Below are 23,790 nucleotides of genomic sequence, written 5' to 3' on the forward strand. Positions count from 1 at the left end.
CTTATTTATTTATGGCCCTTGATCAGATGGATTTTAAGAAACTTTATTCTTACTTTGGGGGCTTCGGAACAAATTGCACATTACGGCCTAGAATCAAGGTTAGAGAGATAAATCAGTGTAGTTTGGATAATGGGTTGTATAATGTGAGATTATTACTAGTCAGAAAGTGTAAGAACGATAAGTTTCTTTCTTGATGTTAATTTTACGAAAAGAACATTCGTTCACAAAAGAATTAATTTAACAGTTTAGATATATCGAGAACTTTTTTTACTCATGAATAATCTGGATGGACCGGTACGGTCTGAATGAAAAAAGACAAATCGGATTTTATAAGACAGCGCCAATTTGTTAAAGTGATGCCAGAAGTCGAGGATTGTTGGCTTAATGTGAAAGTCCAGGTGACGAATGGGGTAACAACCCGTCGAAAATCACTTTTAGAAATTAAAAGGACGTCTTGGGAAGAGGGAAGGGAAAAATATATCATGGCCGAGAGACGAGGAGGCGAATTTTCTCCGAGGATGAAGTGAAAAGCGCGATATTTCAACGAGGCGATATTTACAACTAGCCCTCCCCCGGTTTTTTCTTAATTGGGAAATTAGCACAAATGGTGCAGATAATTAAAACAACTCTGAGCCGAAGAATGAGGCTTTTTCTCGCATTTTTTCCTATGAGAGCAGTCTTTTCCAATTTTAAAATCAATTTTCATAGTCTCTGACAAAAAGTGAATTTGAAAAATTGAACCTCATCAAAAGAAGATCTGATTATAAAATAACAATATAAACACCATTTTTTATCTGTTCTTTACGCGTTTTCATGCACAATAAAAAGTTGATTAAGCACAAAATCAACTTATGGACCTAAATTATCTATTATTTCTCACGCCCCGTATTGACAATACTTTTAAACAATTCTCACACAAAACCTCTATTTTTATTTATTTATTCATTTTTTTTAAACGCCGGTATTTCAACTACGAGATCATATAAACCCTCGGGGTGCCGACGTTTTTGAAAAAAGCTCATTTGTAAGAATGTCGGGTTCGAATGCAGGGCCGCTGGATTCGAACCAGGACCTTTACCTTACAATGATGAGCTCCGTGACAACGCCTAAACCCTTGCGGCCACCGACACCCCCAAAACCTCTATTTTTTTTTTAAGTTCGTGATATTCATATCTATAAATTAATTAATTTTGTTTATTTATTGGGTTTTGTCGCTCACAAAGAAAGTGGTTAAATAAAATATTCAATCGGAAAACATAGTACTTTTAGATCTCACACACATCGCTTTGTTTATAATTCATTCTCAGTCTAGAACCTAAATTGTGTAATCTATTTTTCACCTCATATTGAAAAAGAGCCATTAGTTTTTTAAATAATTCCCTTGGAAATTTTTTTAAAAACAATTTTCATACAAGAGGTCAGGTTTTTAAAACTGTTCCTCATGCATCATATCGATAAAATTCATTGATACACTATTTATTTATCAAGCATTCTCACGCACAAAAAAAGTGTTTTAATAAAAAATTCAATCGATAAACATAGTACTTTTAGATGATCTCACGCACACCGCTATGTGTATAATTAATTCTCAATCTAGGACCTAAATTATTTAATCTATTTCACGCCTTACATTGAAAAGAGACATAAGTTTTTAAATAANTTTTAGATGATCTCACGAATACCGCTTTGTTTATAATTAATTCTCAATCTAGGACCTAAATTGTTTAATCTATTTCACGCCTCGTATTGCAAAGAGCCATCAGTTTTTGTAAATAATTCTCTAGGTACAATTTTTTTAAACTATTTTCAAACAAGGCGTCAGGTTTTACTGTTCTCACGCACAAAAAAAGTGGTTTAATAAAAACTTCAATCAACAAACATAGTACTTTTACAGGTTCTCCCGCACATCTTTTTATTTATAATTATTTCTCCATCTAGAACCTAACTTGTTTGACCATTCCATATTGAATATTGCCAACATTTTTTTAAATAATACCCTAGGTACTTGTTTTTTAATGATTCTCATGCAAGTCTTTAAACTTATTTTCATGTAACAATTTGTACAAATAATTCTCACGCGATGTCATTTCAAACATCTCACCCACAATTCTTTAAACTAAACTCAGTTGTTCACTCCTTCTCAAGCACTAAAATTTTGTCAAGTTATTTTCTGAAAAGCCAAAACTTTTCATTTTCTCACGCACCATAGTTCAATGGCAATTACCGTATTAAACTTCAATTTTTAGTCATCGATGTTTTGTTGAACAATTCTCACGCAAAATTTAACTTTTAATACTTCATCACGAACCATATTTCAAACACATTTATCACGTTTAACCTCGAAGTTCCAATAAGTACAAATTTTTCTCAAATAATAGTTAGGAGAAACCTTGAATTTCAGCCATTCGGATATATTTTAATTCATTGTCATTCTAAGATTAAACCACAAGTTTTAAAATTTTCGCACGCATAAAAATTTAATAGCTATTACATTAAATTTATTTATTTATTTGTACGTTCGAACAACAAATAACACTTTTCATCTGAACGATTCTCAGGCAGAATATTCTGTAAATTATACTCAGATTAAAACAAAACCTATCCAGTTTTCTCACGCAAACGATTTTAAAGGCGATTAAACCGCAAAATTTTGACCCTTCGTACGTTTCTTTTTTCAAATAATTTTCCCGCGAAACCGTAAATTTTAGACATTTTCGTACACCATATTTTAAACGTAATTTTTACACTCAACCTCCTCAGTATTTTAGGTAATTCTCTAATTAATCCTTTTGAAAATCTTCTCACGCATTCAATTTTAATGGCGAGTTCAAATTAAATCTAAATACTTTATTCATTCAGAGGTACATTTTTCTTAAATAATTCTCACGCGAAAGGATAAATTTCAAACATTCTCACGCACCATATTTTAAACGTAATTTTTACGCCAAACTTTAGTTGTTTTTTTTCGATTACCTTCGACTAACCATAACTTTTCACCCAATTTTAGAGGAAATTGGCACATTAAACTTAAATTGTTTAATACTATAGTTTTCTTGAATAATTCTCTCTCGAAACCTTAAATTTTAAACCATTTCACGCACCATTTTTTAAATGTTAATGTTCCCACTAAATCTCAGTTTTTCACTTACAGGTACAATACTTTTTTTTAAAAATAATTCTGAGATTACACTAACATCTTTTTTGTCTGTTATAATGTCAAAATGATGTAAACTTTAATCGTGAAAATTTAACATTCTCAGGTAACACTTTTTTAACATTTATGTCACATGGTTATCCAAAGCTTAATTTTCAACCTGGCAGTATATTGTTAACCAAAGAAATTTTACAAATTTACATAATTTAATGAAGCCCGGGATATTTTTTTTTTTTTTATTTGTTTCGACAAAGTTTTTAATTCAACAGGAAAACAAAAGTTTCCACCTTAAGAATTGTATTGAAACAAAGTTTTGTTTTGTATTCAATTGTATAACCAGGAATGAATATTACTTTCTAACTTTTTCCAAAAAGTGAATCAATATAAATAATTCAATAAACCTTCAAAAACTGTTTAATGTCTGGATTGGCCTAATCCCACAGTGTAAATAATGGATATTCATGAGGTTGCGTTTTTTTTCTGTTTTTTTTTTTTTTTTCAACGGACCGGAGGCCATCCGAAGTGGAAAACAAAGAAATTAAAGTCGTTACATTGTTGCGTCAAACTCAAACTTGAAGAAAAAAAATGCAAGCAGGGGATTTTTTCTTTCTATTATGTAAAACCGTAAGCAATGGGTTATCAATTGTCTGAATATCTTGTTAATAAGCAATTTTAAACTTTCATTTTATCGTCCAAGCCCGTGAAGCCAATGCTTATAACTTCAACCGGTGCAAATATTTAGAGATACTTTATTAAGGCCTCTGGGAGCATTAAATAATCAAAGACTTTCTCATTTCCCGAAAAGGTTTTGAGTTTTCTTTCAAACAGGGTTGCAAATGTCGCCCCTGATGCCTCTGTTTTCTGATAATCAAAAGTCTACTTCCATTCCCGATTAAAAGGTTTAAAGAAAACAGAAAAATCAGCTATTATTTCATACCCATTTATAAAGCCAATTCAACAAATATTTAAAACCCTCAAAGCACCCGGCATCCACGAGTCTTCAGTCACACTGTACGCCGAACTTTGCCCCTTTTCCTGCTTATTTACAATGTTCACATACAGAGAATCGATTGATCCTTGAGGACACGGTGAAATTTCATTTTAATTTGGCCATGGGTGAAAAGCTTTTACTTCAATTAAAACGGGTCCTTCGGGTGTCTAAAGATTGATATTTCACCTAGAAAACAACACAGGTCACATTTGTTCAGATCATGTATAAATTCTTTCTAAAAGATTGTATATTTCATGCTTTATATCAAATTATTAAAACAAAAATGTCTTGCATAAACAAAAGTTTATATTGTTTTGAAGTTGTGAAGCCCGAATGCGCCAGAAAACAATAAAACAGGCGAGAGGCTTTAACAAGAAAAGTTGAACTTTCCAGTTCCATTGTTCAATCATCAGCTGCCATCTGCGCTTGGTACATTCACTCTGATAAAAAAAAATATATATATATATATATATATATAATTTNAATTAAAATTAAAAGAGAAAAACGACATCCTGCTCAAAAAAGTTTTAGGCAAATTTGTCACAAAACTTTAAAGGCATTTGATTGATTCTATTTAAAGTAACACGTAAAACACGAAAAATTACAGTTTTTCAGAGATACATCTAAAGCCCAAATTTTTTGAACATATTTGCGAATAAATGACATATTTTGTATACAACAGCAGCATTGAATTTGATCTATATGGCTACAAAACATCAATTAATTCAATTTACTATTTGCAGTTCCTCTAGGCTACGGCATGAGTTCTACTCTTTTTAAACTTAACATAACTTCTTGCTGGACGGCTTTTCCCAGGGGTCTAGCTGTTTTACTTATTTATTAACAATTGATTCTAATTGGTTTAATTATTAACCTTCAGTGCATTTTTTCTTTGAGCACTTTCAGGGCTGTCACATGCTCTTTTTAAACTTAAAACAACTAAATATCGAACAGCTTTTTCTAGGTGTCTGATAATTTGACTTGTGTTTTAACAATTTCGTAACTAATTAGTTTGATTATTTACTCTAATTTAGCATTGTATAAATTCATTCTTTTTTTATCTAAAATTTTCTAGTATTGTATAAACTCATTATCATAATTTTTCTTCTTCATCCTTCATGAATTTTTAAAATTCAAAAAACGTTTATAAACCCCAGACTCTGAAGATGATCTCAATAAAGTTGTCACGATAAAGAAAATATTTATCTAAAACACACCAGACGGCACCTCACGATTTCCAAATTATTAATTATTTACCTTCAGTACTAATATTTTCCCCTTTGATCACTCTCAGAGCTACGTCATAAGCTCTGCTTTTTTTAACTGAACATAACTTCAAAATATTTTGCTTCTTCGACACCTTGGTCAGGTTTGTGTTTGGTTATCAATTTTATAATAATTTAGTTCTCTAATAATATGGCTTTTTGTACGAATAATTTAAAAAAAGAATTCTCCTGGCTATGTCCTAGATCTTGTAGATTTGTAACGTGCCGATTTTAATTATACACTTAAAATACATTGCCTTCCTTGATGATTAATCATTTTTTACTTTGCTAAAAGTCCATGTTCCACTTAGTTCTGCTATTTTTAACGAAACATATCCTGGACATATTTGGCTTTCCTTGATGGCCGATTTGTTTCACTACATTAATTGTGAATTTTTTTAATAAATATTTACCTGGCGTTAAAATATGAATATAACAGATTCATATTTTATTCAGCGATTTAACTGCAATTAGCATAATCCGGTCGCTATTTGTTATTCCGTTTCGTTTTAAAATAAAATGAGTGTCTCGACAAGCTTTGATTGTTTTTCGTGCATTAATTTTTTCGAAAGGGGTTTTTCAAATTAAACTTCACTGATTCATTGATGCGAATATCGCCTTCTGTTTCGAAATTGTTTTCGGTTCAAACTCACTTAGTACACAGGTCCTCTTTATTATGTAAGTTTAACTCGAACCCCTTTTCACATTTTCCTTTTCAGTGTTGCCAAGATGGCTGGGGCCGATTTCAAAGCTAAACTTTCCTCCAAATTGAACTGTATTGTTTGGTAAAACCCGACTGTTAATTGGCCGTACCGACTGCGCGCCCCTCCGGTTAATTCACGTTTTGTCGTTCACCTTACTGGCAAAGCAATTTATTTCCCTGTGATCGGAAAACGGCCTTCTTATCTGCCCCTACCGTCAGCAGTAAAGGGAAAGAAAATTACTTGAATTTTAACCACCCTCGCTTCTTGAAATAGTCGTTTTATCATTTGATCAACTTCGCCAACATGGCCTGTCAACGACAGACTGGAAAACACCCTCATTAAGAGTACCAGCACAAGGGGGGAAACAATTACAATGCACATTAAAAAAAAATTAAAAAGTAAACTCACTCAACACTCAACACAACGCTGTTTATCAGCCTTGACAATATTTAAAAATGTGTAATTTTCTTTCAGCTCGCCAAGCTGTTCTCATATAGCTGGACATTGGGCATATTCCTCTGCAAGATGGTCCACTACATGCAGAACGTGTCTGCCATATGCTCAGTCTTTACTCTTACAGCCATGAGTGTTGAAAGGTAAATTATGAAATAATTTTATAAGGTGATTTTTTTATCTTAACGTTTATTCTTATCAATTAATTAATCTTTATGTAACGTATTGGTTGATATGAAAAAGTTAGTGTCACGAGCGGGATTCGAACCCACCGAAGGTCGACACCTTACATAAAGATTAATTAACTGAAAGAAGTTATTTGGTCAATCGGACTACGAAATCTAATGGGTTTATCCATATATTGAAAATTTTAGAATAATCCAACTTTTTAAGAGTGGTGTTTAGTGATCGTTAGACAATGATTATTCGGAGATCGGGAGATGCGGTCTGGTGCGACGTAGGCTTTAGAAAAATGTTTTCTTTATCATGCCAACGTTTCGATCTTTATTGAGATCATCTTCAGGTCTCAAAGTGTTTATTTTCCGTGTAGATGTGTCATTCTTGTGACTCTCAACACGTCACACAAGTCCCCACCGAAAACAAACAATTTCAGCCCTGATGATGATCTCAATAAAGATCGAAACGTTGGCATGATAAAGAAAATGTTTTTCTAAAGCCTACGTCACACCAGACCGCATCTCACGATCTCCGAATAACCATTTTTTTTTAAAATTTCCATAGGAGTTTTTATATTATAAATTATCTTTTCCGTTCGGAAAAATACTTTTTTAGTTTACCACCAGAGAAAAAAGGTTTCCAAGAAAAATATAATAAAACGTTTTGAATACATCCTTCCATTTTTCCTCTCTCCCATTATATACGGGGTCAATTATTATGAATTAACGTTTCCTCTTTTCGGTACAAATCGCCGGCCCATTGTACGCCATCAAAGTGAGTAAAATTTGAAAACGGCAGGGGGTCGAAAAAGCCACCCTATCAGCGAGACCGTGATTGATGACAAGAAGGTATTCATGTGTTCCGCTCCGCTGGGCGACTTTGTGTGCCATTCAAAGTCCCCAAGTTTCGTCAAGTTCTAATGATAAACTTAAGCTATAAAAACATTAAAATTAATATAAAAGAATTTTTATTTTCGAATTATGAAAAAAATTGTAATCTATTTCACAGAACGTTGAAGAAACCCCTGCCGTATCCATAATAGGCAATCACGCAAACCAGCAAAGCCGTGCGTTCGGCGTTCTTTGACAATTATCCCTTTAACGCTTGCATTTTATGAAAAGCAAAGAGGCAAAAAATAAATAAAGCACGTTTTAACAAAATGAACCTATTCTTTATTTAAGGATTAATTGAAAACAATGTCGGTTTAAAAAAAATTAATATGTCCAAATATGAAGAAAACCCTTAAAACAATATAATTAACAAGTCGTTTTTCGTTTTACATAATTTTTTTCAAGAAATACAATTTTTCTCAGTAAACTGATTCATTAAATATCCTATAAGTTATCACTGGGTGTGTGTTTTCTTTCATACCGACGATTGTTTATCTTTGGTTTCTCTATGTGCTAGTTTGTCAACCGTTTTTATAACATTTTTAAACTTGAAGGGACGGATAGTGAGTTTTTGCTTTCTGCCCGCGACTTTAAGTAAATTATTTGTGGCTTGGGTGGCTAGAGATTGCTGGTAGAAATGACCAACGGCTAGGTGTAGTTAGAGATGATTACAGAATGTTAGATTTGGTTAGTTAACGTTTAGTGATAGTTCGAGGTGGTGAGGAATGATTACAAATTGTTCGTATAGCCTAGAAATAATTTGGTACTGCTTGAGAAGGTCAAGAATGGTTAAAGGTGGTTACAACCGGAGTGGAGTTTGTAAGGGATAATAAGGAAATGTTAGAAAATGTCAGAATGATTTGGTACAGTTAGAGATAATTAAGAATAGTACAAAGAAGTTAAGAAAAGTCAGAAATGGTTAGAGGTTTAGGTATGGAATGGTTAGACAAGGCCAGGAATGGTTAGAGATCGTTAAGAATGGTTTGGGACGGTTAGGATTGATTGCAGTTAGTTAGGGAAAGAGGGGGTCAGGTATGGTTATCCATGGTTAACGTTCACCAGGGAAAGTAAGAGGTTTTTTGTCTTAATGCAAAGACCAGTTACGAATGTTAGCATAGGTAGAGATAGGGTCTTTGAGAGATGGTCAGAAATATGTATGGAAGATTAGAATTTATAATTGTAGATAATTATGAAAGGCTAGGAATGGTTTAGGATGGTTTTGGCAGGTTAGTCCTAGTTCACGGCGCCTTCGCAGACAGACTCTGGGGGCATTGATACCAACTGATGCGCTTATCCGTAGTATAATGAGAATTCAACATGTTTAGCATGAACAAAAACCTCAAAATTTTTCTCTCCTTCATCCCACCCAAAACCCGGTCACGACCTAAGTCGTAACGCCTGGAGGGAAGGGTCAGAACACTATTAAGTTAGAGCTCACTTCGACGTAGTAAAATTTCTGATATAACTTCACGAAGGAGAAAAAAAGTCGAGAATGGAGAGAGTACAGACCCTGCGTTGAAGATTGCTGAAAGCTGAAACCCTCTTTAAAAGACCAAAGGACCAAGCATTGGTAGAAAAAATGGTCAGGATGGACAAAATTTTGTTGCGATGATCCCATTATTTTAATGTTCTATGGAGTGAGTTAGTAGTGTCAGAATAATAATTAGGTTAATATATTTAATAATGAGTTTCAAATAATTAATCTCTATATATAAGGTACCTGTTGAAATAAAAAAGCCAGTGTCACGAGCGGGATTCGAACCCACGACCCTCGGCTAAATACGCCGCTACTCTACCACTTGAGCTATCCTGACTTCCCATCTCAACCCACCTTTCGAATTTGAAAAATGGCAAAAAGTAGGGAAAGTTCGAAAGGTGTGGTTGAGATGGGAAGTTAGTGTCCGAGTGGATCGAAGTTAGGATAGCTCAAGTGGTAGAGCAGCGGCGTATTTAGCCGAGGGTCGTGGGTTCGAATCCCGCTCGTGACACTGACTTTTTTATCTTAACTAAAAACCTTAATTAATTGAGTGATATTAATTGGTCAAGCGGACCACGAAAAATAGTGAATTTGATGAATTAAAATGAAGTATACTTCACTAAAGCTCTCCGTGGCCATTTCATTTGTCGCCGAGAATCAAATAGTCTACACGACATTTGAAAAATGGTAAAAAGGAGGGAAAATTCAAAAGGTGTAGTTGAGATGGAAAGTTAGTGCCCGAGTGGATCGAGGTCACGATAGCTCAAGTGGTAGAGTAGCGGCGTATCAAGCCGAAGGTCGTGTGTTCGAATCCCACTCGTGACACTGGCTTTTTTATCTCAATTAAAAACCTTAATTAATTGGTCAAGCGGACCACGAACTCTAATGAATACTTAATAATAATAATATCTTTATTTATGGCAAGCCAATTTAATTTATGTTATATTTGATTATCTATATTATACCTATATTTATTTACTCATGTGTACATCTATATTTCTATACAGGATGTCAGTTTTTAGATGGCCCGGCTGAAAAAAAAATTTAAAAAAGGGTTTGATATTTTTTAGTCTAGTTTCAAATTTTTACCTTATTTTAGAGCAAAATAATACAGGGTACCGCACGCTCAGTTCAACTTCAAAATTTCAAGTATGACCCTGTACAACCTGACAAATCATTTTAAAGGATTTTTAACGTTGAAAAGAAGGTGATATCGGATTATAATTTGGTCAAAAAATGACCAAGTTATTTGGTTTGTTATTTATCACATTTCCTGTTCGAACGGCCTGGCCTTGCATAAAGATGCAAAGATTTGCTTATTTAATAGCTCTTATTTAACCGTTAATAGAAAATAAAATATTTTTAGACGTTAAAATCTTGATTTAATTCATTTTTCACTCGTTAGTAATGAATCGACATCAAAACAAGGAAAAATAAAATATTTTGAGCGAAATATAATTATTTCTAAGTAATTACTAGGCAGACAAAAAGGGAAAAATTATATTGATTTCCAATATTATGTGTGATTAAAGCCTACCATATTAGATAAATGTGTACGTATAAAAACTTCAGTATAAAATTTTTTTATAAGTGTTACAAAAGTCCTTGTGTGTACATACATAATTTCTGATTAAATATTTAGATCATTAAAACGCGCACTCCTTGCAGCTCCGATAGCTCTCTCTCTTTTGAGATTCCTTTGTTTAAAAAACTGTAACATCACCTGAACATAATATTTTACACACAATAATATTTCAGCTCTGGGAGAAAAACAATATCTCTGGGCCATTTGTGTACTACATCCAGCCAACACTAACCACCTTTCTTATGTAAATTATTTTACTTAAATCAAAAGTCTGTTGAACATCTTTCAAATACACCCCTATTGCATTTATACAATCGCCAACTATAAATGAACATATAGTATATATATATTTTTTATTATTATTCTTTTTTTTTTACAACTGCATTCATTCGATGCAATAAGTAAATCAAATAGTAAATACATACCAACAATAGAATGGAAACGTGAACAGCAACCACCCAGCGTTGGAAGCCGTTATAATAAAAACATGAGTGGGATGTACCTTATGACCGACCGGTGCTCGACCGACGTCGAGTAGTGAGGTTGTCCCTGGGTGTTTGTAGCGGGACTGGCAAGATGAGCAAGAAGAGGAATGTTTAGGTCGGTATGGATGGTGTGATTGGAACAACATAGAAGACTACTGTTCTGAGGACTTTAGATTGGATGGATTGGATTCTGTTAAGAATCGAACATTTAACAGTCCCATAGAGTTCAAGTCCGTATGTCCAAATGGAGTCAAGGAGGGTATTGTAAAGTTTTCTTTTGTCATTGAGAGTTAAGTTCGTATGTACTGTCTGTGCTGTTGAGTCGTGTTTGGGGTCAGTTTTTTCCAGCCTGAAATCATAGCGATTGAACAATGTGCCAGAGAAATAAAAGGCTAGGAATACATTCCAGGAAGATAGTAATTTTCTCTGAAAGCCAAGCAGCAACACTCATGCGAGGCGAAGGCAAAGATTGTTTGGATGTATGGAGGCTTTGACGGAAGTCAGCGACACTGATGACCTGAGCCTGGCATGGGTCCCTGGACATTTGGCATACAGGCAACGAAAAAGGTTGACATGTTGGCCAAAAGGGGAGCCAACATGGACTCTATAGGCCCAGAACCCTACTGCGGCCTAGCAGCCCGCCACAAAAGAGGATACATCTTAAAATAAATCCTTAATGAGTCCAAAACCTGGTGGAACTACAGGTATGAGGCACGCGAAGAGATTCATAGAAGGAACCATCCGCAAAACCTATAAAAGAATTACTGGAAGGCAACCGCAACCGAACTGTTGGTCTCCTGACAGGACATTGCTACTTAACAAAGCACATGCACCGGATAGGAGTACAGACAGAAGAAACATTCTGCAGATACTAACGGGGAGAGGAGGAACCGCAGAACACATTTGTTTCTGTGAAGGTCTACGTAGGTGCACGTTCTTGCAACTAAGACAAGCAAAATCACAAGCAAGACACTAAAGAGCCGCTGGCAAAGCTGTGGAGGCTGATTAATAACCTGAAGCTGTCCAGTGATATAAATAACAGGGGAGCACAATAGATCTATTCAGGTCGAGGTGGAGTAAGCCTAATGGCCGCCTCTTTTATCCCTATCCCCTATCGCAACAGGAATTATATACTTTTTTGAGATGGCCCGGCTGAATTTCTCTTGAACCAATCACTGTTAAAAAAATACGTTTTTAATATTTTTTTAGTCTAGTTTCAAAGTTTTAGCTTTTTTTGGAGAAAAATTATATAGGGTACCTCAGGCCTACTTCAACTTCAAAATTTCAAATACGACCCTATACATACGGACACATCATTTTAAAGGGTGTTTTAAGCTGAAAACATTGGTGCAATCGGATTTTAAAATTGGTTAAAAAAATGACAAAGTTATGACAAAAAATTAATCTTTATGTAAGGTATTGGTTGAAATGAAAAAGTTAGTGCCACGAGCGGGATTCTAACCCACGACCTTCGGCTCAATACGCCGTTGCTCTAACCACTTGAGCTAACGTGACCACTGGTTAGAGCAGCGGCGTATTGAGCCGAAGGTCTTGCGTTCGAATCCCGCTCGAGACACTGACTTTTTTATCTCCACTAAAAATCTTAATTAATTGGATTGAGAAAGATATTAATTGGTCAAGCGGACCACGAAAACTAGTGAATTTACAGTAAAATGTTCAGCTCCTCGTCGAAACTACGCTGCCGGGTTTTTTTTCTTCATAACTTTGTCATTTTTCGACCAATTTAAAGTCCCATAGCAGCATTGTTTTCAGCGTAAAAAAATCCTTAAAAATGGTCTGTCAGGATGATAGGATTGTATTTGAAATTTTGATCTTGAACTGGACTTGAGGTACCCTGTATAGTTTTTGTCCAAAAAAGGGTAAAATTTTGAAACTAGACTAAAAATATTAAAGAAGTATTTTTTATGATAGCGTCATTGGTTCAAGAAAAATTCAGCCGAGCCATCTAAAAAGGACACACTGTATATAAGATTGTACCCCATTTATATTTTTTTTTTATTTATTAGTTTGGTAAGTGTATTTATTTTTTTAAATTGTAATTTTCAGTTTATATACAGTCTCGTGTATCTCGGGTCTAGAATATACTGTCTGGGTGGATAATAATGTTAATAAGTTTGATCATGTAGTCATGATATCCCTCGCTGCGGCCTCTCTGCATAAGTTGATTTTCAATTTGTAGCCAGCCTTTGTGTCATCATATGTGTTCAGTTCCTATCAGCCCCAGGATTTAGTTTTAGTGAGAAATAGTTATAATAATCAATTGGGTTTCGTGGTCCGTTTGACCAAACAAATTCTTTTCAATTAATTAATGTTTAAGTAAGGTTGAGATAAAAAAGTCAGTGTCACGAGAGGGGTTCGAACCCACGACCTTCGGCTAAATACGTCGCTTCTCTACCACTTGAGTATCGTGACTTCGATCCACTCGAAAAATGGCAAAAGTGGTGAAAATTAAAAAAAGGTGGGGTTGAGATGGGAAGTTGGTGTCCGAAGTATAATTAAATTGACTTGAATGAACTTGAACTTGTTGTTGAATTTATTTATATGCCAGAATCGTTTGAATTTTTTTTAAAGATTTGACGAAATATTGACGAAAAACGCCTTCAGAGTCTGAAGTAATCACGCGATACAGGAAAGTCGTGCTTGTTTTATTTTACTTTAATTAGCTGTAATCTATTTGTGAAGAATTTAAACAATCATCAAATTTTAAGAGAAGCAATTAATTTTTGTTTTTGGCCTGAATGAAAATCGGATCATGTTTCAGGTCTGGGATTTTTACATTCGGCCAGAATTCTAATACTACTATTTTTTGTTAAATGTTTTGACCTTTTTATTTAAAGCAGATGACAGTTTTATACATAATTTTTAATAATTTTTTTTAAGTGGTTTAAGTAGTTGAATGTACCGATGGGCTTTGGTCATCTCTAGCGCTTACCCATAATCGTATGGATTTCATCCGTTTTTCGAATCTCTTTTAACTGGTCGTGGTAAAGCTCCATGTTCCTTTTCATTATGTCCATGCAGGGCCCAAGGAGCCGTTCGAAGGCTTCGACGTCAAGGTAAGCGAGCCTGACGATGCACCGGGCCTTTGCAGTGGCCGTCCTGGGCTTCTTCATGACGAGGGCGATCTCTCCGAAGTAATCTCCCTTGTTCAGGACGCCCACGGACAACTCATGGCCCTCGTCGTTTGTCACGAAGACCTCGACGACCCCCGACTCGATGAAGAACATGCCGTCGGCTCTTTCCCCCTGTTTTATTATCTTCTCCCCGGCCGAGTAGACCTTGGGCTCGAGGGTGTCTGCGAGGTCGAGACGTTCGTAAGGCTCCAGGGCTGAGAGCATCGGCACTTTCTCGATCAGGTCAGTGTAGAGTTTGCGCTTTTTGAAAGCCCCGGTGAGGACGATCCGCCTGAATGAGTCCCTCTTCATCACCCATAGACGACCGTCCGTCTTCGCTGTGACGGTCGCCGAACGGGGCTGGTTGTACATGAGAGCCAACTCGCCGAAACTTCCTTTGTGCTGGTAGGTTTTAATAATCATGACTTCTTTACCAATCCGCCTTGTGGCCACATACACCCCGGAGTCTATGAGGTAGAAGTAGTCGCCATCGTCGCCCTCCTTGATGACTTTTTCACCGGCTTTGACGCGTTTTTCGAACATGGCGTTGATCACCTCGGCGAAAGACTCCTCCTGGAGGCTTTTGAACAGCATGACGCTCTTCGCCTTGACGTATATGTCGTGCCGTTCACTCGGCAGCTTCTCGAACATCTCGATCCCGTGGTCCTGCTCGATTTCAGGGTCGAAAGCCTCGGCGAAAACCGTCTTCCTCCGGCTCGTCGGCGCATTAGGTGTCACCTCTTGTTCCTCGTCCGGTTCGAGCTCGGCAGTTTCGACGGAGCTCACGACGACCCCCCTTTCCTTAAGGTGGCGAAAGTACGTCAGGCCGAACTCGGCCAAATCGTCAGGCTGTTCGAGGATGAACTTATAGGCGAAGTCCTGAAGCACGTCTTTGAAGTCCGACTCGTACCTGTACGGCTTGTCGGGTTTGACGGTCCTTCTGCAAGCCATATCAGTTTGAGAATTATGGACAAAAATCCCAATGAGAGAGAGAATCTATTCAACTGTATAATGCAAGAAAACGGCCTAAAACAAAGACTCTACAGGCAAACCAGAAAATTCTTAATAAAAGTATAATAAATCCACTTTTCACTGTGTTTGAATGTTAATAAATTATAGCAGATGTTATACAAACATCTTTTCTCTAGTTTTTTTAAACAACAGTATTATGTGTTTTTGAAAATAACTTAGTTTGTCGGAAGAAGACATTATAGTAGAGAGGGTGATCATCAGTACTGCCTAGGAGGATAACGAATCTACCCCCATTTCATATCTTCATCCGTAGAAAGATTAAAGCCCAATCACTAATGCAGAGACAATCTCCAATATCCTACCTGCATATAAAAATAAAGCTGGGGACTTAGTCCAAAGATACGGTTTTCCACAGAGGTTGTTAGACACATGATAACCGATCGGCGGTTGGATGGGCGCTGGACGAAGACATTCAGCTGAGGGCTTTCAGGATCCTTAGTATTGCTCGGCAGCTAGCCTGGGAATTACTGGGGCGATGTGAACGACCACGACTACTACTCAGGACGTCTTTTAAACTGCCACCACTACATATCTCCATCAGGGAGAGACTAAAGCTACCATTCACATTCTAATGCAGGTACATGCTCCAATAGCCTACCCGCATAATAAGAATTTATATAGTTAGCTATAGATTGAACAATGTCTCAGGCGGATAGAGTAGCGTACACTATGCCTGAAAGATCAAAACCAACGCCATCTACTCGGACAGCCTGCCTAAAGGCAAAATTAGTTCTAGGTCGGAAGGATCCATCATCTTTTGAAAAGTCTTTAGAAGTTTCAGTATTGCTCAGAATATATCGTCCTGGGGGGATGGGAACGACTTCCACTGCTGACCTGGAAATGCTCCTGAATACCACCACAACATATCTCCATCAACGAAGACACCAAAACCACAACCCCCCCCCCCAAACCAACAAACGAATAGTCATCTAGTCGGGCAGCCTGTCTAAACACAAAGGCAACCAGGTCGTCCCGTGCTTCCCAGTCCCAGACAAATATTTGTCGCGGTGGTCAAGATCAGTGTCAAGAGGCCTACTATTTATTCTTTAACCTATAAATCTGCTGAAAAGTTTTTCCGCCCCATTCCTATTCGGATACAGATAAAAAAAAGGTATACAAAAGAAAGATCCCGTAATTCAAAGATCCCTGTCCAGCTGAAATTGGAAAGCCGGGGTAAAGATCGAAAATCGGACGTGTAATTCAAGTGTCCTTTATTCGGAAAAGAATGAGAAAAAAGAAAGCCACACTCTTCTCTCGTTGGCAAAGAGCCACTCTTTATTATATTTTTTCGTTTGCTGACCGGCCAAAAAGGCCCAGATCCTTGTAAAAACCAGGCGACATAAATAATAAATTAATTTTAAAGCGTTCTATTTTGTATCGTAGGGATTTCCTGTTTTCTAATTTGTTTAATGAGTGGCAGAATTAATTAAGACAGAAACGTTCTTGTCTTTATTATCTAAGTCGAGAAAAAGTTTAACGGTGAGGCGGGGACCGGGGAAAACTTAAGCTGTTTTCTCTTCCTTTCATCGGGTCGAGAGAGTTAAAACGGATTTTCAAAACCGCCGACTCGTACTAGTTACCAGTAGTGAGCCAAAATTCTTTAAATTTTTGGTTTTTTATCGGAAAATATTATCAATTTAGGAATGGCAAGTATGCCTTAGATTAGAAGGCATTGAGTTTGAGACACAGTTTAGGGATTGAGCAAGGGACTTTCGGAAATGGACGTAACAGGTCGGCTAAAGTCCTTACACCGGCTTTATCCCTGATTAACGTCGTGGGCGAAATGGTCTCGGGGTGGCATGGGAATAAGCGTTAAAAGAATCAGTGCGTATAATTACTCAGTGTCATTGAATTAAAGACAGGACAAGAAAAAAAGAAGCGAAACTCGATTTGATCTGGAAATCCATCTTATCAGGATTAACAGGTGACAGGTAAAGGAATGTCCCGAATTGAAACAAATATAAAATTTCACCTGTATTTTAGCCAGAATATATTGATTAATGAACACTGATCAGAATGAGTTTTAGAGGAGGGGTGACGGTAGGGATCGAACCCACGACCTCGGGGTTAACAAGAAAAAATTAAGCGAAACTCGATTTGGTCTGGGAATCCATCTTACCAAGATTAACAGAAGACAGGTACAAGAAATTTCTCGAACTGAAACAGATCAAATTTCACCTGTATTGTAGCCAGAATATATTGATTAATGAACACTGTTCAAAATGAGTTTTAGAGAAGAGGTGAAGGTGGGGATCGAACCCACGACCTCGGGGGTAACGCCCCGCTACGGTCACTAACAGTGCATATTGAAAATAAAAGACAGGATATACCCATAAAAAACGACCGCCTCGTTTTTACACGAAAAATTGGCCAACTTTGGAAATGCAGATTTTTTCAGCCTTTTAAAGCTTAAACCAGCACTAGGCCTAATTTTTTTGGAAAATCTTACGCTGAACTGGACTTTTTACGAAAACTTCAAATAGAGGTGTGAAGCCAAGAAATCGTCCTGAAGCGGTGTTTTTTCATTTTTCAATTGGTCACCTTCATTTTTGCTCGATTTCTCAACCATTTTCGAGTTATTAATGACTTCGGGGCAAAAAAGTGCTTTTTTATGTGCTCATGGATAAAACCGATCACCCTCTATCCCGATTTTCAAGATTCAAACCTCAATTAAAAAGAATAATTAATTGATAAAAAATAAAGTTTAATAGCTTATTTGCTTTATGATGGCGTAGCTACGGCTGAGTTTGCATGTATCTGTTTTGTAATTAACGCTGTGTGTCTCTATTTATGTAAACCATTACTAGGAAGATTGGTTCATTTTTTCAGTGTTTTGTTTTTGAATTTTGTCGAAATCAATGTTGTTGTTTTACCAAATTTGGTCTGTTCAATGCTACGGTATTGGTTTTTGGTGTCTTACAGTCACAAATCATTACTATTAATTAAGGTTTTTAGTTGACATGAAAAAAGTTAATGGCATGAGCGGGATTCGAACCCACGATCTTCGGCTTGATACGCCGCTGCTCTACCACTTGATCTATCGTGACCTCGATCCACTCGGACATCAACTTCCTATCTCATCCCCACCTTATGAGTTTTCTCTCCTTTTTGCCATTTTTCAAATGTCGTGTAATCGGTTTGGATTCTCGACGACAATTGAAATGGCCACGGAGAGCTTTAGTGAAGTGTACTTCATATTAATTGTTTAAATTCACTAATTTCGTGGTCGCTTTCGTGGTTCGAATCCCCCTCGTGCCATTAACTTTTTTTTATCTCAACTAAAAACCTTAATTAATTGTATATTTTTAAAGTCTAATAATCGAATAGTTGATTAATTAATGTAATTTAAAAAAAGAAGAAGAAGCAATAATTATACATACGTGAAAAAATCGGAATTTTGAGAAGCAGCGAAAAAATACGATGAGACGTGCACATTAATACACATCAAATACACCTAAAAAAACTACTAAACTTTCAAGAAGGCCAATAAAACCTTTAAAATACTATACTTGTAATAGTGTAATGATTATAAGCCAGATGAAAAGAACAATATGCTCAAAATTAAATGGAGAAACCACTTTAGCTATCGTGACTTCGCTCCACTCTGACACCAATTCCCCATCTCAACCTACAACCTTTCGAATTTTCCCTCTTTTTTTTTCAAATGTCATGTAATCATGATTCGATTCTCAGCGACTTATGAAGTGGCCACGGAGAGTTGTTAGAGAAGTGATACTTCTTTTACTTATTAAATATTAATCCATTTATGTTTAGTGGTCTAATTGACCAAATTATTTAATTCAATTTTTCATTCTTTTTACGTAAGGCCTTGGTTGAGATTGAAAAGGTACTGTCACGAGCAGGATTCGAACCCAAGACCTTCGGCGTTGAAAAATGGCAAAAAGAGGGAAAATTCGAAATGTTGTGGTTGAGATGAATAGTTGGTGTCCGAGTGGATCGAAGTCACGATAGCTCAAGTGGTAGAGTAGCGGCGTATCAAGCCGAAGGTCGTGGGTTCGAATCCCGCTCGTGACACTGGCTTTTTTATCTCAACTTAAAACCTTAATTAATTGAATGTTATTAATTGGTCACGCGGACCACGAAAAACAGTGAATTAATGAAATAAGTAATTTGGTCAATTAGATCACCAAACATAAATGGATTTACAAATTTCCTCGGATTTTAGATTGTTGTGTCTTTGACTTTGAAAAAAAGTGTGTGTGTACCGTTTTGTGTTTTTTAAAAGCTATTTTAATGTTTTCTGACGAAAGAAATTTACTTAATTTCTTAACCAAGTGTGGACGATTGGAACGGATGTGTATATTGGTTTGTCTTTGGGTAATTGGGTTAATTGTGTTGTGTACTGGAGAATGTTGTTTTCTGCCGTGATGTGTTATAATTGTTTATGATTCTGTTGATTATGTTTTTAAGGTAGTTGAATCTTATTAATTAAAACTCCGTTAGAGTAAAACCTTCTGATTTTTTTTTTCAGACCTTATTTAGTTTTTTATTTATTTTGTATTTTTGTGTGCAGGTATTACGCCATCGTGCATCCGATGAAGGCCAAATACGTTTGTACGATCCGCCAGGCGAGGAAGATCATCGTGTCCACCTGGCTGTCATCTTTTCTGCTCGCCGTGCCGATACTTTTCATCCAGGTGGGTAAATCGATCCTGGCGTTTATTTTGCATTGGAAGAGAGGAGAGGAAAGAGAAGTTTTACTTTATCCCAAAACAAATGGGACTCGGTTTTCCCTCCGCGATTGACAGACACGTCGCACTTTTTGCCTTGTTTATCCATAAAAATAGGGCCCGTTCCAATTTTACAGTCGGACACCTTTCTCGCTGAAACAAATTAATTAACAAAAACTTTATATTTCTTTTTAAAAAATCTCTCCAAAAAAATATCCTACACGTTTTCACGTGCTTATTCACTAGCCCGCTCTTAAGTCACAAGAATGCTTTTGAATCAAAATTCATTTTTGAATCCAAGTTAAATAACCGCCCTGCGGAAGAGACTTTTTAAATAAAGGATGTTTTATTGTAAAAGATTACAACAGTGGAACCTACACTATGACGGACAGAACGCAACAGTAAGAGTGAGCCCCTTCTTAGTAGATACACGGGGTTTTATACATATTTGTTTAATTAGTCGAATTAGTTTAATTGGTCTAAGGGCTGATGTGTTTAGTTGCAATGATAAGAAGGGGTAAGAAGGGCGCTTTATCGCCTCTGGCCCCTAGGCTAATTAGGTCCTGGATATCTGGCTGGCTGATAATCTGTCACCTCTGACCCGCTCGACTTATCTGAAGTGCTGGTTGTCTATAGGCGTGTAGGTCGTTTCTATAACTTCCATTAGAAGCATTCAGTATTGTCATATAATCGCACGAAATCTACCACCCGGGAACATACTTTCGCAAACGTTTTGAATTCGTAACACGTACACCACTTTCATTGACATGGTGCAAATAAAATATGTATTGATTTGACAGGCAGAATGGGATCGCTACGTGTAACTGGAAGAGAGGAACTTGGCGATGTTGTTGAACTGGTCGTTTTTCCTGTTGTAGCGGTTCAGTTTCGTTTGGGCAGAATTATTACCCTTTAATATCCTGATCTCTCTCTCTTTCTTTCTATTTATCTACTATTACCCTTTAATATCCTAATCGATCACTCTCTCTCTCTCTCGCGCGCGCGCGCGCTTTCTACTCTCCCACTATTTATCTTACACTCTCCTTTCTCTCAATCTCTCTCTTTCTATAGAATAATAGATATATCTATCTCGATCCTCCACTCTCTTTTCTATTTCTCTTTCTCTCAATATCTCTCTTTCTATCTCTATCTCGATCTTATTGTCTTTTTTCTCTTTCTCTCAACCTTTCTCTTTCTACATCTAACTCGATTTGGACTATCCTCTCTCTCTCTCTCTCTCTCTCTCTCTCTCTCTCTCTCTCTCTCTCTCTCTCNCTCTCTCTCTTTCTCTCTCTCTCTCTCGTATATTATATATTTCTTTGGTATAGTCTGCACTGTTATTATTAAATTTTTTCATACAGCGAAACCGCAGATTTTAAAAACCATCAATCATCCGGTGTTTCTTCCGATTAGTACATTCTTGCGTTATGTTGCGCGGAGCATTTACGGGTGGATAAAGTTCTTTAAACAAAATAAAGCGAATAAACGAAATATTTTCTTTTAGAAGTAATAATACCCCCGATATTAACGACAAAAAAAAACCTTGATAATATGTAACTCAAGTAGAGCAGAGTGCGGAGTAAGGTGTGCACCTCTTCAAACACAAAGAAAAAGAGAAAGGAAACAAAAAAACAACTAAAAACTGTTCTGGCACAAAATTTTTATTAACAATATTTTAAAAGCTATTTACATTCAACGTATTAAAAATCACCTCCGATCGCCACTCATTTTTTAATCATTCCTATCACTAAATATATAAAAATAATAATATGTTATGAGCTTAAGGGCTTACTTTTCGAAAATTTGGTTTTTCTAATTCTCGAACAAGTCCCCTACAACATTTTTCCGTACATCACCTACCAAAACGTCACTGGGGCAGCCAACCATATTTGGCTCCAATCTCCTGTTATGACAATTTTTAAAAAAATTATCCTTGTACTCTTTGAGAATAACTCATTCGTCAAGAAGTCCCTAATTCGAGCCTAATCGTATCATTAATAATGCAAAATAAATTATTTATTTAACGATTAATGTTTTTATAAATTATATTATTTGATTGATGTTTACTTTCTAGAAGTGGTTTTTTTAGTTCATACTTATCATATTAAGAAGAAAATGTGTATATTTGAGTTTTTAATTATCTTTGCAAGGAGTAGAGTAAAATCATGTTTAAACGAGGCAAGACAAGTTTAACGTTCGTTCTCCAAATTCGATTACACATCATTGATTTCACATCCGGCTGATGAAGGTAAAATTCCATTCACAAATTTTCCTTAATCGGATCCTCGACGATTGAACAGTTTAGGCGAAAACTATGCAAAAAAAATCCATAAGGATCATTTATGAGATTGGATAAAGAGAAACGATTTCGTCTTGATTGATATTCACAAAACATTCATAAATAAATCCGTATAATTAAACTGTGTAGTTTATCATTGGAAAAAACCAAAACATTTCCACAGCTGATCCCTTCCTTATTTCAGATAATCAAATTTTATGTCCCAAATTTCGAGTAATGAATAATAATTAAAACCGTTATGAAAAATGTTGATGCGGAAGTAGCTGTTTTTATGAGAAAAGAGGATTTATATTTTAACCTCCTCCCCAACTGTGAGAAAATGAGAGGTCTTAAAATTGAAAATGAAAGCGTTCAGCGTAAGACGTTAAGTCTCTTTAAGTAAAATGAGTGGCCGTTACAACAAGTACTTCAAAACGACTCTTATCCTCTTTAAAATAAATGTAATCGTTCAGTGCACAATTTAATTGCTTACACCGAACTTAAAAAGACTCTGCCAGTGATAAATTGTTTTTCACTGAAGCACCAGACGTATTCTAATAGCCTTCCAATAACGTCTATAAAATATCATGGACCGCCCCTGGAAACGGTTTTACCATCCTCGTCCTCAAACTTCATCCCAAGAAAATTGAATAATAAGAATAATTTATGTGCATCCAGTGAATAATTCACCTTTTAAGGGACCCGCTTTTTTTTTAATCGAATCGGCTCCTTGAAATGTCATTTCAAAATGCCCATACCTGAAATTGAATTGAGACATATTAAGTTGTGGAATTTTCAAGTATTAATATATTGATGTGAATTATATTTATGTATAAGTTTGTTTCTTACTATCAATGCCTCTCTCTCTCTCTCTCTCTCTCTCTCTCTCTCTATATATATATATATATATATATATATATATATNTATATATATATATAAATCTACCTACACGTCTAAATATTTATCTGCCAACTCATATGTATTATCTACATATTTATCTACCTAATCATCTACGTAACTATTGACCAATCTATAAATCATTATTCAGGGTGATTGCCGATAAGTGACGAAAAGTTCAGGGGGTGTTTCTGCTCACCATATGCAACAAAAAATTTCCTATAAACCCATATCCAAATCTCAATTTCAGGTTTTGGGTGTTTTTTAATATTTCGACTAGGTCTACTAAATCGCTTATAAACTTCAGAATTACTGACTGTATAAAAATGTGGTTTGTGTCACCTGAAAGAACGTTAAATTTGCTGTAAGGAAACCTATTTACATTGCAGAATTGATGAAAAAATTCAATTACCTTCCCCCATTCTTCGGGTGAAATAACCAGTTTCCTCGGTAAAATTGAACGTACCGCCTTCATCGACACCGTTTTGTTTCTCAATAAAATGCAAAATTTTTGGGCTTTCCAGAAGTGCAATCCAAAAAGGTTGGTATACCGCTGGAAGCCGGAATTGAGAAGTT

At 36.0% G+C, this 23,790-nt stretch overlaps 1 protein-coding gene across 1 annotated transcript in view; it reads left to right on the forward strand.

Annotated features, from left to right (window-relative positions):
* Nucleotides 1-356: 356 nt before the first annotated feature.
* Nucleotides 357-23,790, forward strand: part of LOC106665962 (trissin receptor-like) — a 66,380-nt gene continuing 42,946 nt past the window's right edge. The window contains exons 1-3 of the mRNA XM_024230085.1: nucleotides 357-410; nucleotides 6,589-6,710; nucleotides 19,882-20,005. Of these exons, the coding sequence (XP_024085853.1) occupies nucleotides 357-410; nucleotides 6,589-6,710; nucleotides 19,882-20,005 (300 nt within the window). The remainder of the gene's footprint in view (nucleotides 411-6,588; nucleotides 6,711-19,881; nucleotides 20,006-23,790) is intronic.

The sequence above is a fragment of the Cimex lectularius genome, unplaced genomic scaffold, assembly GCF_000648675.2.
Source record: "Cimex lectularius strain Harlan isolate CLEC.00 unplaced genomic scaffold, Clec_2.1 scaffold322, whole genome shotgun sequence".
Classification (NCBI taxonomy): Eukaryota; Metazoa; Arthropoda; class Insecta; order Hemiptera; family Cimicidae; genus Cimex; species Cimex lectularius.